This window comes from Calonectris borealis, chromosome 1 (assembly GCF_964195595.1).
Source record: "Calonectris borealis chromosome 1, bCalBor7.hap1.2, whole genome shotgun sequence".
NCBI lineage: Eukaryota > Metazoa > Chordata > Aves > Procellariiformes > Procellariidae > Calonectris > Calonectris borealis.
The window spans coordinates 189,602,658-189,616,538 of NC_134312.1; the positions used below are offsets into that span (position 1 = coordinate 189,602,658).

The 13,881-nt window shown below is 42.2% G+C and overlaps 1 protein-coding gene across 13 annotated transcripts in view; it reads left to right on the plus strand.

The window, feature by feature from the left end:
- FNDC3A (fibronectin type III domain containing 3A) overlaps window positions 1-13,881 on the plus strand; it is a 131,038-nt gene that overhangs the window by 15,436 nt on the left and 101,721 nt on the right. For all 13 annotated transcript variants that reach the window (XM_075139616.1, XM_075139612.1, XM_075139610.1 and 10 more), the window contains one exon: window positions 1,569-1,697. In XM_075139616.1, coding sequence (XP_074995717.1) covers window positions 1,596-1,697 — 102 coding nt within the window. In that variant the 5' untranslated portion in view covers window positions 1,569-1,595. The remainder of the gene's footprint in view (window positions 1-1,568; window positions 1,698-13,881) is intronic.

A 13,881-nucleotide genomic window follows, 5' to 3' on the forward strand; every position in this document is an offset into this window, starting at 1 on the left:
ATCATCTCTAGAACTTGGTACTGAAGTCAGTGTCATTAAGCTGACTTTATCATTCCTTGAACTTTATCGGGTATCTCTTAATTTAAAGTAAGTTTTATATGCTGTAACTAGTAAGCATCTCTGTTTATGAGCAGACAGTATATCAGTGTTAGAATTCTAGAAGTGTTTGTAGAGAGTTTCATTAGCCAGATGATATCAAGGCAAAACTTTAAAAACCTGTAACATTACTGATGTCAGGCTGTGTAACTTTAAAATTGTACCTACTTATTTTCACCAGGCTACTGTCAGTACTGCCTAAGAGAGGCAGTTCTGCTTTAGAAATACTGTACAATCTTATTCTCAGCTTAATCTTTATGTCTATGTTTGATGTTAAGCACTGTTTTCAGATGCAAAATGTGATTAACTTGTGGGAATTCTGAATGTACCATTCACCTCTAGTGAATTCTTTCCATCTGTCTTTTTGTTTTGTTAAGAAATATCAATTTCTCAATTCTTGTTGATCTAATTTTTTTTTTTTTCCTTCCCCAAAAGCTAAGTGTGCTGAGTCTGGCTGCAATGGAGTTAAGACCAGTACACTAAACCAGTATAACTTAGTGATTTTTTTTTTAAAAAAAAAAAACAAAATGAAATACAATTTCAAAAGCAGTTTATTAGACTTGCAATACATATTTCCAGTGTGGAAAAATGGTAATCTTCAGCTTTTCTGGTCTTAATTCTTCCATACAGTCTTCATATAGTACTAACACGCAAAATATCATAAAACACATTACTTATGACTTGTTAATGTAATTGAAAGGAACGCTCAGCTGAATCTTGCTTTTTGTTACGCTGTTACTTGCCGCTCATCAGAGATGAAGTGGATCACTGCTTTCATGGGCAGTGTGCTAGCGAGGGCTTTTTCATAGTATAGTTATGAGGGTTGTAATTTTGTGTGCAGACATTACCTCTTCCCCCCCACGCCCAAGTTGTAGCTGCTGCTAAAGCTATTAAAAGGCCACTGGTTATCAAAATGACACAGCTTTAATTCTGAGTCTAATACATTTTAAAAGTAAAGAAATGTCAAATTGTGCAGAAGATTTTTTTATTATTAATTTGTGTCTCACTTGAATGTTTCCTAGTAACTAGTTGTTCCTAAAATAAGTGACTTGAAACAGTGTCCCTGTTCATAGATCTCAGGCTTTTACCAGTTCTAAAGCAACTGTGCTTTTTTTTTTTTTTCCATTTTTTCCTGCAGGCATTTTGTCAGCAGTGCCAGTCAAACTTAGACAAAATCTTGGTTTATAATCAAAGTTAAAAGATTCAGGTTTGTTAGCTCGAAGGCTGTGACGCATCTTCTTCTAAGGTTCAGCCGCTAGAGGGGGTCTAAACCTACCCTCTGTATAAATAAGGCTTATACTAGCTGGCAAAACACATCTTCACGTTTACATGATAGCTGGAATGTTGTAGAAACACAGTTTATAAAGGTTTCTAATTTCATAAGCTTTTTTTTTAAAGTGAGGCTGTTTTTTAAGGGTAATTATTTAGAAATATTTATATAGCTTAACCATTTGAGTGACTTTTCTTTGCAGGTGATCTTGTGAATTAGTGTACCATCAATGATGGCAGAACATCCGCCGTTACTGGATACCACTTCGATTATAAGTAGCGAAATCCCTCTTCTAACTTCCCCTATTGTTAGTGGGGATGGATCACAACAGGTAAGGAAACGTCTATATCTTTTTTTTTTCTTTTTCCAACAGCATCATTGACATATTGACACTGTAAAAGACAGTAAGCCTTCATCTGGAATATTTTTTGTGCAGCTTTGGTCATGCATGTGTTTTAAAGATTGAGGCGAAGGTAGAGCTGGTGCAGAGAAGAGATTTGTAAGGAGTGTGAAGCAGAAAACCTGTCTTGTGAAAGAACATCGTCATAGAAGGATGGGACCAAATGGCTGCTAAGCTGTCTAGCCATGGTTGAGTCTTAATTTGGAAGCTATATATTTACATTACCATGTGACCTTGTTAAGGTTAATAAACCTTCCCCTATGGCAGAGCTTACTAGCGCAGGCACAACATGTGCTAACAACTCTGTGGCCTCTAGACTGACGCTTGCTTACAACTGGGTATCTTGAATGGTGGGACTTGCTTTTGTATGTTAGTGTCTGCCTGGACACTTCTTCAGATTTTTTGTTTAGACAAAACCAGTCAAGGTGATAGGAAAAACTTACGATTATGATTTCAGAACACTTGAGAAAGGTCAGCTCCAGTGAGGAAGAAGTATTGGCAAAAACGTATGTGTCCTGGTTCTGGTTGGGATGGAGTTAACTTTCTTCCCAGTAGCTGGGGGGAGGAGGTGCTGTGTTTTGGGTTTGATATGAGAGGAGCGTTGATGGCCCATTGATGTTTTGGTTGTTGCTGGGTGGTGCTTGCACTGGGGACTTTTTGGACTCCCATGCTCTGCCAGGTGTGTGGAAAGCTAGGGTGGGGGGAAGCAGAGCATAGCCGAGGTGGCTGACCCAGCTGGCCAATGGGGTATTCCATACCATGTGACATCATGCTCAGTATAAAATTAGGAGGTGTGGTCCAGGAAAAGTGGGGGGCTCTGGCAGTTGGGGACAGGCGGGGCGTCAGTGAGCGGGTGGTGAGTAGTTGCATTGTGCATCGCCTGCTTTGTATATTCTATTATTGTTGTTGATATCATTGTTATTATTACTGTTCTACTTTGTTTTATTTCCATTATTAAACTTTTTATCTCAATCCATGAGTTTTCCTACTTGTGCCCTCCTGATTCTCTCCCGCATCCTACCAGAGGAGTGGGGGTGGGAGGGTGAGCAAATGGCTGCGTGGTGTTTAGTTGCTGGCTGGGGTTAAACCACGACAGTCCTTTTTGGTGCCCAACGTGGGGTGACGACGGGTTGAGATAACAACAGATTAACTAGAGCATATTAAGGAATTTATATCTGTTAACAGTTGCCGGTCACAATATTGATTCATCTGTTCTCGACATTAATTTATCTGATCTGCACCATGCTCTTGTTTTTGCTTTACATGTTAAAGATTGGGGTTGGGTTTTGCAGTCTCCTGTGCTCTGCAGTGATTAGTGATGTTTTGCCTGGGAGATTTGTTATTAAGACACTGGCATTGGGGGTTATTTGGTATTTGGGATTTGTAATGAAGCCATTACTGTACTTTGGGTACTACCTCATGGAGACAATTAGCAATTATACATCTTCCTCTGAGAGATTTTTTATGGAGGAAATAGAGAATGGCACCCTCACTACCTTCTTCTATGATGTTTTCTCCTTCATTAAAATAACTCGTCAGTACCTCAAACATCCCTGGGTAGTTAAGATACATCTATTGGTGTTTCTTGGGAATATTGTTTCGGTTTTGTCTAAGGTTAATAAGCAATTTAAGAATATAATCCAGAGGTCTGCCCCAAGGCAGGATAGTTATGAGTGGCAAGGTGTGTGGGATAGCATGGGCAAATGCCTAGGACGGTGGGCACCGCCAGTGTTCTGGAAATTCAGCCCTGAACAAGTGCAGAATCCTGAAAAATTAGTAGAATATTTGGAAAAAGCATGCTGTCACCCTGGCAATTCCAGAGAGATACAAATCACTGCAAAGTGCTGGGGCCTGGCCCACGCCTACCAAGCCCTGTTCAACACTATTCAGAACCCTCAAGGGGAAGAAAAGGTCTCTGCATCTGATGACAAAACAGGCACTGCGGCTACTCCAACCCCCATGGCAGGCACTGCAGCTACCCCAACCCCCACGGCAGCATGGCGGCTACTTTGCCCCCTGCGACAGAGAACCAACCCGTGCCAGTATCAGTCGCCCCTATACAAAAAAGAAAATACACAAGAAAATCAGCTCATTTAGTAAGGGATGAAAATGAACCAGGGCCATCCCGAGAACAGGAAGAGGAAGAGGCAGAACCCGTAAATGAGGTGGTAACCACCCGGTTCCCTATCTCTGAGTGAGCTGTGAGATATGCGGAAAGACTTCAGTCCTCATCTAGCTGAGCCCATTGTCACCTGGCTGCTCCAATGCTGGGATAACGGAGCCAGTAGCCTGGAATTGGAGGGTAGGGAAGCCAAGCAGCTGGGATCCCTTTCTAGGGAAGGGGGCGTTTACAAAGCGCTTGGACAAGGGGCACAAATCCTCAGCCTCTGGAGGCGACTCCTGTCAGGCATGAAGGAAAGGTATTCCTTCAAGGAAGATGTTACATGTCACCCAGGCAAGTGGACCACCACGGAGAGAGGTATCCAGTACGTGAGGGAATTAGCCGTGCTGGAAGTGATTTATTGCACAACAAGCAGTTACCCAAAGATCCAGATGATGTCAAATGCACCTGACCCATGTGGCGGAAGTTTGTACAGAGCTCACCAGCATTGCATGCAAACTCATTGGCAATAATGACCTGGAGAGACGGAGAGGAACAAACAGTGGATGAATTGGCTGGCCAACTCCGGCAATATGAAGAAAGTCTCTCTTCCTCCCTACGGGCCTGTGTCTCTGCTGTGGAGAAACTGTCTCAGGAGGTCCAGCAACTCAAAGAGGGTATGTCCTGCTCCCCACCTGCACAGACCAGTATCTCGGCCATTAGGAGTCAGTGTTCATCTGCTCAAGAGAGGAAATATCATGGTACACACCCCAGGGCACCCTGTGGTTTTACCTGTGTGACCACAGAGAGGATATGAGGCAGTGAGATGGAAAATCTACCTCGACCCTAGAGGCCCAGGTACTTGAGTTGCAAGGAAGTACAATCCCATAAGGGGGTTCTCCCAGGAAAATTGCTGCTCCAGTCTCCAGTGAGCAGTTCCCCAGACAGAGCAGAAGGGCTGATTCCACTTCCAATCTTAATAAAGGGACTTGTGATTCCTACTTACAAGAAGTGGGTAGCGAATACGATGACCTGCCTCTAGCCAGGTGGAGGAAAGGGACAACTGGGTTTACTGGACTGTGTGGATTCGATGGCCTGGCCTTTGAACAAATTAAACGGGAGATAGTTCATGCAGTAGCCCTTGGGCCAGTCCAGGCAGGACAAGATGTAAAGAATGTGCTTTACATCGCAGCCAGGGAGAATGGCCCTACCTGGAGCCTCTGGCAGAAAGCACCAGGGGAGACTCGAGGTCGACCCTTAGGGTTCTGGAGTCAGGGGTACCGAGGATCTGAGGCCTGCTATACTCTAACTGAGAAGGAGATATTGGCAGCATATGAAGGGGTTCGAGCTGCTTTGGAAGTGGTTGGTACTGAAGCACAGCTCCTCCTGGCACCCCGACTGCCGGTGCTGGGCTGGATGTTCAAAGGGAGGGTCCCCTCTACACATCATGCAACCGATGCTACGTGGAGTAAGTGGGTCGCACCGATCACACAACGGGCCTGAATAGGAAACCCCAGTCACCCAGGAATCTTGGAAGTGATCACGAACTGGACAGAAGGCAAAGATTTTGGAATATCCCCAGAGGAGGAGGTGACACGTGCCGAAGAGGCCCCACTGAATAATAAAATTACCAGAAAATGAGAAGCAATATGCCCTGTTCACTGATGGGTCCTGTCATCTTGTGGGAAAGCATCAGGTGGAAGGTTGCTGTATGGAGTCCTATACGCCAAGTTGCAGAAACTGCTGAAGGAGAAGGTGAATCGAGCCAGTTTGCAGAGGTGAAAGCCATCCAGCTGGCCTTGGATATTGCTGAATGAGGAAAATGGCCAGTACTTTATCTCTATACTGACTCATGGATGGTGGCAAATGCCCTGTGGGGGTGGTTACAGCAATGGAAGCAGAACAACTGGCAGCGCAGAGGTAAGCGCTGGGCTGCCGCATCATGGCAAAATATCACTGCCCGCGTAGAGAACCTTGTTGTAGAAATACGTCATGTAGATGCTCATGTACCCAAGAGTCAGGCCACTGAAAAACACCAAAACAACCAACAGGTGGACCAGGCTGCTAAGATCGAAGTGGCTCTGGACTGGCATCTGGACTGGCAACATAAGGGTGAATTATTTATAGCTCAGTGGGCCCATAACACCGAGGTCTTCAAGGAAGAGATGCAACATATAGATGGGCTCATGATCAAGGAGTGGACTTGACCATGGACGCTATTGCACAGGTTATCCATGAATGTGAAACGTGCTGCAATCAAGCAAGCCAAGCGAGTAAAGCCTCTTTGGTATGGAGGACGATGGTTGAAATATAAATATGGGGAGGCTTGGCAGATTGATTATATCACACTCCCACAAACCCACCACGGCAAGCGCTATGGTGGAAGTAACCACCGGATGGCTGGAAACATGCCCTGTGCCCCAATGTCACTGCCCAGAACACCATCCTGGGCCTTGAAAAGCAAGTCTTATGGCAACATGCACTGCAGAAAGAACTGAGTCAGAAAACAGGACTCATTTCCGGAACATCCTCATAGACACCTGGGCCAAAGAGCATTGCATTGAGTGGGGGTATCACATCCCCTATCATGCACCAGCCTCTGGGAAAATTGGACGATACAATGGACTGCTAAAGACTACACTGAGGGCAATGGGTGGTGGGACATTCAAACATCGGTATACACGTCTAGCAAAAGCCACCTGGTTAGTCAACACCAGGGGATCTTTCAATCGAGCTGGCCCTGCCCAATCCAAACCCTTACGTACTGTAGATGGAGATAAAGTCCCTATAGTGCACATAAAAAATATACTGGGGAAGAGAGTCTGGGTTACTCCTGCCTTGGGATTGCTTTTGCTCAAGGACCTGGGTGCACTTGGTGGGTAACGCGAAAGGATGGGGAAGTCCGATGTGTACCTCAAGGGGATTTAATTTTGGGTGAAAATACCCAATGAACTGAATTGTATGATGTTAATTGCTATATAATACTGTATGCCATCACTACTATGGTTGCTATATGTCAACGATATTGCAGTAAGAATCACCCAGATTAATGAAGAATGAACTCTGATGAAACCGAGCAAAGTGCAACAGTGATAGAACCAGACGAGTGCAGTGATAATGGAACCAGAACTGGCCTCAGCATGCAACAGTCCAACACCACACATCATCTCTCCTGCCCTGAAAGACTGTTATGACAGATGGAGCCCAAAGTCATGGACTAAATGAACTCAATGGACATTTTAGAGGGATGGCCCATAGACTAAGGGAATGATATCTGTGTATATATCAAAAGGCAGGAAAAGTGGTGATGATTAATTGGAATGTATTGGAAAATGTGAGACCTGGGCATGACGTAGATGGTATAGAATAAGGGGTGGACACTGTCCTCGTTCCGGCTAGGATGGAGTTAACTTTCTTCCCAGTAGCTGGGGGGAAGGCGTGCTGTGTTTTGGGTTTGGTATGAGAGGAGCGTTGATGGCCCATTGATGCTTCGGTTTTTGCTGGGTGGTGCTTGCACTGGGGACTTTTCCGTCTCCCATACTCTGCCAGGTGCTTGGGAAGCTGAGGTGGGTGGAGCATAGCTGGGGCAGCTGACCCAGCTGGCCAATGGGGTATTCCATACCATGTGATGTCATGCTCAGTATATAATTAGGAGGCATGGTCCAGGAAAAGTGGGGGGCTCTCGCGGTTGGGGACAGGCGGGCCATCGGTCAGCGGGTGCTGAGCAGTTGCATTGTGCATCGCCTGCTTTGTATATTCTATTGTTGTTGTTGTTATTGTTGTTATTACTGTTCTACTTTGTTTTATTTCCATTATTAAACTGTTTTTATTGCAACCTGCAAGTTTTCCTACTTGTGCCCTCCCATTTCTCTCCCCCATCCTACCGGAGGAGGGGGGGCTTGAGTGAGTGGCTGCGTGGTGTTTAGTTGCTGGCTGGGGTTAAACCATGACAGTATGCATTCTCAATATCTTTAACCTAGGAAGAATATTTTAAGCCCCAGATTAGCACAGTTCTGGAGCAGCTTCCAATGGGAGAAAAGGAGTGGAAAATTAAGTGGTTTGAAGTATCTGAATGGATTGAGAGGTCACTGCCTGTGATAGCAAGAGACTGGACTTGATCTGTGGAAGTCCCTTATAGTCTGCCTTTCCCATGCTTGATCTTTATGCAGAAGAAAGAATTATTTATCATTAAAAGGAATTAATTTGTAGGGTAAAAACACAGAAAAGACCTCTAAAATGAGACTAGAGAATGGATTGCAACAGTTCATGAGATAAGGTTTGGGCTGCAGTGAGATCTTCACAGTGCAGGGGAAGCTTCAATACAGAGAAAGAGCTGATAAATCTTTTTTAATAAATGTATGGACAGAACATTCCAGAAAAAGGGAAAAAACAATATCCAAACTTGCTTTCTCTTCCAATTCTTTTTTCAAATACTGACATTTAGAAGCAGTAATCGGTAACATGCAAGAGGAGAACTGTTACTGTCTCCTTACACGTTCTGCCTTGAAAAGTTCAATTTTAAAGCCTTGCAAACAAAAAAGAGTAATGCACGCCTATGCAAAGTTAAACATACCATCACCCTTTCTTTTCTTTACCCAATTGTGAATATTCTTTCTTTTTACTATTGTTGTTTAAAAAGTCTTATAGATGTATCCCAGAACCCTTGAGGTTGGAAGGGACCTCTGGAGATGATGCAGTCCAGCTTTCCTTCACTCAAAGCAGGGTCAACTAGAGCAGGTCACCCAGGACCATGTCCAGTTGGCTTTTGTGTATCTCCAAGGATAAGGGACTCCACAGCCTCTCTGGCAGTCTGTTCCCCAATATTCAACCCACCCTCACAGTGTAATAATTTCTTACATTTCTGTGGAATTTCTGTATTTCAGTTTGTGCCCATGGCCTTTTGCCCTTTCAGTGGGCATCGCTGAGAAGAGTCTGGCTCAGTTTAGTTTATTCCCCCCACATTCAGGTATTCATGCACATTGATAATAAGATCTCTCCTGGTACATCTCTTCTCCAGGCTGAACAGTCCCAGCTCTCTCAGCCTCTCCTCACACGTCAGATGCTCCAGTCCTTTCATCATCTTTGTGGCCTTTTGCTGGACTCTCTCCAGTATGTCCATGTCCTTCTTGTACTGGGGAGCCCAGGACTGGACCCAGAACTCCAGATGTCTCACCAGTGCTGTGTAGGTAGAAGGATTACCTCCCTTGACCTGCAGGCAATGCTCTTCCTAATGTAACCCAGGATGCTGTTGGCCTTTTTTGACTTGAGGGTGCCTTTCTGACTCACATTCAACTTGTTGTCCGCCATTCCTCTTCTGAAAAGCTACTTTCCAGCCAGTCAACCCCCAGTGTGTACTGCTGCATGGGATTATTCTTCCTCAGGTACAGGAATTCGCATTTCCCTGTGGATGAATCATGAGATTCCTGCTGGCCCATTTCTTCTGCTCGTCAAGGTCCCTCTGGATGGCAGTGCAGCCATCTAGGGCATCAACCACTTCTCCCAACTTTGTATCACTTGCACATTTGTTGATGGTGCATTCTGTCCCTTCATCTAGGCCTTTAAAGAAGACAGTAAACATTATCTGCTCCAGATTCAACCACTGAGGTAGATGACTGGTGAATGTCCTCCTGCTGGACTTTGCACTGCTGATCACAACCCTTTGAGACTGGCAGTTCAGCCAGTTTTCAGTCCACCTCAGTGCCTATGTTCAGTCTGTACTTCATCAGTTTCTATGTGAGGATGTTATGCAAGACAGTGTCAAAAGCCTTGCTAATATCATGATAAATAGTACCTACTGCTCTCCTCTCATTCACCAAGCTAGTAATTTAATTGTAGAAGGCCATCCAGGTTTGTCAGGCATGATTTCCCCTTTGAGAATCCATACTGACTACTCCCAATCACCTTTTTGTCTTTAAGGTGTTTGGAAATGGCTTCTAGGAAGATTTGCTCACTTGTCTTCCCAGAGCTGAAGGTGATGTTGACCGTCTTGTAGCTCCCTGGATCCTCCTCCTTGCCCTTTTTTGAAGATTGCAGTGACATTTGCTTTCTTCCAGTCCTTGGGAACCTCCCCTAATCACCATGACCTTTCAAAGATAGTTGAGACTGAGATACTTGTTCTGCCTTCCCCAAAAATAAGACTATCAAGCTGTGCTGTCAAGGTTATTCTGTAATGGTGCAAAATTTTGAGTCAGATACGAGCTTAAATGTTCTTTTGGGGATCCTTTTTCATTAAAATGTTGTCTCTTTTTCTCTTGCCAAGCAAGATTAAAACTGGAAAACAAGCAAAGAATTTCTTCAAAGAAATGAATTTGTGGGGGTTTCTGTTGATCTTCTTACGGGAAAAACATCATATATGCTCTCAGTGTCCTTTTTTATTTAAAAAAAGTAAAGCTGCTCGTTAAGAATACTGTCTAAAGAAGAACTGATAGTGGTAGTGTTTATTTTAAAAAAGAAAAAAGAGAATCTTCAGAAGGTATTGGGCAGATTCTCAGTCATCAATAAAGTCAGTTTCTTTCTTCATTTCATGGTAGCTAGCAGTTATACCACAATGTTGTTTACTGTTCTGTGTTCCACAATGTCTATTGAAAGTTGTGACTTTCGTTTTCTCTCCTTGGTTCGCATCTGATACATGACTCATGAAGAATGCAAATGCATTTGTTCAGTGGCAGGAAAGTTTACTGGAAACGCTTTTTGCATCTGGTGATTTAAAAGCCATCACTAAATAGAAAATACTTTGTATATCTGAAATAAAGGAAATCCAGAAATGCAGGCATTGTTTACTCTGTCAAGGTTGCCTAATTAAGACTTAGGCCACGGAAAGGTCAGGCAGGCCATTATTTACTTATAAGGGTCTTAAAATTATTTGTTATGTTTGTTTTATATGGTACACTAATGAAAGTGGTATATAGTTTCAAATGAAGTGTGATGTATTCAAGCATAATCCACTGTCATTCTGAGCCTTTTTTGTATTTTTTGAAAAAGAAATAATTTAAATAATAATTTAACCAGAATATTAGTTCATTGTATTCCTTTTTTTTTTTCCTTGTAACTTTGAAGCTACAAGAAGTGTGAAGACTTCTGCCTTCATGATGGAGTTGCTCATTTTTCTGAAAGTCTCCTATTTGCTTAGCTACAATACACACATTCTGTAGGGGTTACTTCCTTAAAATATGAAAACTACTTCTTCAGTTTCTTTTGTAACAGCATCGTGGTGTTGGATTGCATAATCTATAACATAATCTGTAGTGCTGACAGAACTTAATTTTGTGTTTCCACAATCAAAATTCAGAGCTGTTTTGTCCGTGTAAATAGATGTATATGTTCTGTCTTCATAGTGTGTAGGTTGGACTGTAGCTATTCTAATTAGTTTTAGCCAGTCCTGACTGAAAAAGGTATTGAAAATCTAGTAGAAAACTCTTTATTTAAATATTTTGTTTATATTTTGGTATTTCCTATGTTAGGCTAGTTAACAGTATCATAGAACTTGCAAGTTTTTGTTCAGTTGTGAAATGTCTGAGGATTTTTTAATCAATTCCTCCCTTCTTGCCTCTTACCAGAATTAACTGTGATAATTATTGTAATTTAACTTGTATATACTGCAAAACTGAGTTACCAAATTTCTAGAACAGTTCATATCTTCAAGATAATCTGTTTCAAATACTTGAAGTTCTGCTAGCAGTTTAAATGTGAAATAGCAGTACAAATATTTGAACATGTTAAGATGAAAGGTCATATGCTTCAAATAGTGGAAGTGTCTGATCAGGTTAAAGCTGTAACTTTCCACCATGTTTTAAAACAAAATAATCCACAAAGTTAGAGGAATGTGTGTGTGTTCAGGCAGAAAACATGGGGAACTTAAACCGTGTGGATGTTCATATGCTATTCAGCGCTACTGTGGGAGACTGTCTCGTTCTGTGTCCCACAGAACAAGGGACTACTGTTAGATTCGTAGGACAAATCTGGGAAAAGGAAAAGCAAAGACCAAGCCCATTAGCGCCTCCCTCTCTGTTAAGCACATAAGTACTGCTTTTGCACCTTCTCATCACTGTGTTCAACGTGAGTGGGTAATGTACTCCTTGTATCTTGGTGGTGAGTAAGGTTGCAGATGAAATGTGGATAAGATACGTAGGAGTTGATAGAAACCAAGTGACACTGACAAAACATGGTATGAGAACAGAAGTGCTTGAGGTTTTTTCACCTAAGGGTAACTACTGCAGTGAGGCTGGACAGGAAGGATGTGTTTGATTATGCGAGTCCTGATTTGGTGAGGGGAGGTACACACGGCCGCTCGCTCACTTCCCGCCCCCCCAGGGGGATGAGGGAGAGAATCAGGAAAAAAAAAAAGTAAAATTCGTGGATTGAGATAAAGACAGTTTAATAGAACAGAAAAGGAAGGGAAAATAATAATAATAATTATTATTATAATAATTATAATAATGGTAGAATATACAAAACGAGTGATGCACAATGCAATTGCTCACCACCCGCCGACCGATGCTCAGCTCGTCCCCAGGCAGCAATTGCTACTTCCCGGACCACACCTCCTAGTTTATATACCGAGCATGACGTCATATGGTATGGAATACCCTGTTGGCCAGTTGGGTCAGCTGTCCTGGCTGTGCCCCCTCCCCACTTCTTGTGCACCTGGCAGAGCATGGGAAGCTGAAAAGTCCTTGATGAGTGTAAACACTACTTAGCAACAACTAAAGCATCAGTGTGTTATCAACATTCTTCCCATACTAAATCCAAAACACAGCACTATACCAGCTACTAGGAAAAAAATTAACTCTATCCCAGCCGAAACCAGGACAATACTGTGCATGAGTTTAAGTGCAAATTCTTTGAACAGAAATAAGTATTTAGCATCAAATGTACAAGTTAGTATTTCTGAAACCAATTTCTTCTTTAAATATTTAAACCTCTAACTTAAAGTTATTATTAACCTGTTATCATAGGAGGAAATCTTCAGTCAGCAGAGTAATAGATGGCTATAAAAACAAATTAAATAATTCTGAGAATCCCCTTTTTTGGCTTTCAGATTGTTTACATATGTGGAGTCACAGCAGAAATATAATGGTGAAGATGTAAACTAGATTACTAAATGCTTTTCCTCAGTTTTAGTTCTGACACTTCTGTTTCTGAAAAGCATATGGTACATTATCAAGTTCTAGCTTGCTTTGTTTTTGCCTTGCTGCTGAAAATCAAGCCTAGAACTGCATGTGTTTCATGATCTTTTCCTCTACAAGAAAAGAAATTCCATGTTAAAAGTTGTTTAACAACATATACTGTTATAAATGTTCTTGCTGCTTTCCATATTGTGCTGTTTTCCATTCCTTGATCTGTGTTTTGATTTTATAAAGTACAGAGCACGTGCATGTCTGCTTCTGTCTTTTTTGGTTGGTTTTTTTTTGTGGTTGGTTTGTTAGGTTTTTTTGTTTTGGTTTGGTTTTTTACTTTTCCTTTGGCTTTATAAAATTAGCAGATACGTCTAACTTTTTCCTTTCGGAGATTCATTAAAATTTGTTTTAGTTGACAATTATTCTTCCATCCTTCAGTGAATTCATAGCATCGAAGCGCACCAGAACTGTGTTCACTGGGACCATTGGGACCCTTCTGCATGTAATGCTGCAGCGCCAGCTTACGGAAGCTGATGGTCATGCTGTATTTTTCCCAGGATTGATTAGTACTTTTGTGTAGCAACCATCACTGGAAAATACATAATCAAACTTAAATGGGACATTCTGTATACAAAAAATCTTTTCCATAAAAGTTTTTAACTGGTTGATGGCTATGATTTTTAAAAAACAACATCACAAAATAAAAAACCTACGAGGATGTGAGTTTTGATGCCTCCAGGTTATTAGATCCTTTCTGGTATCTGAGTTAATCATATTTTTTGGTCAGGAAGAGTGAATTTTTGTCTTAGTTAAGTGTAAATTTTTTTTTTTTGCCTTTGAGATTAGAATTTCGTCTAATGTATTCAAACTGTATCCTTGTTTGCAGATGCATCGAAAA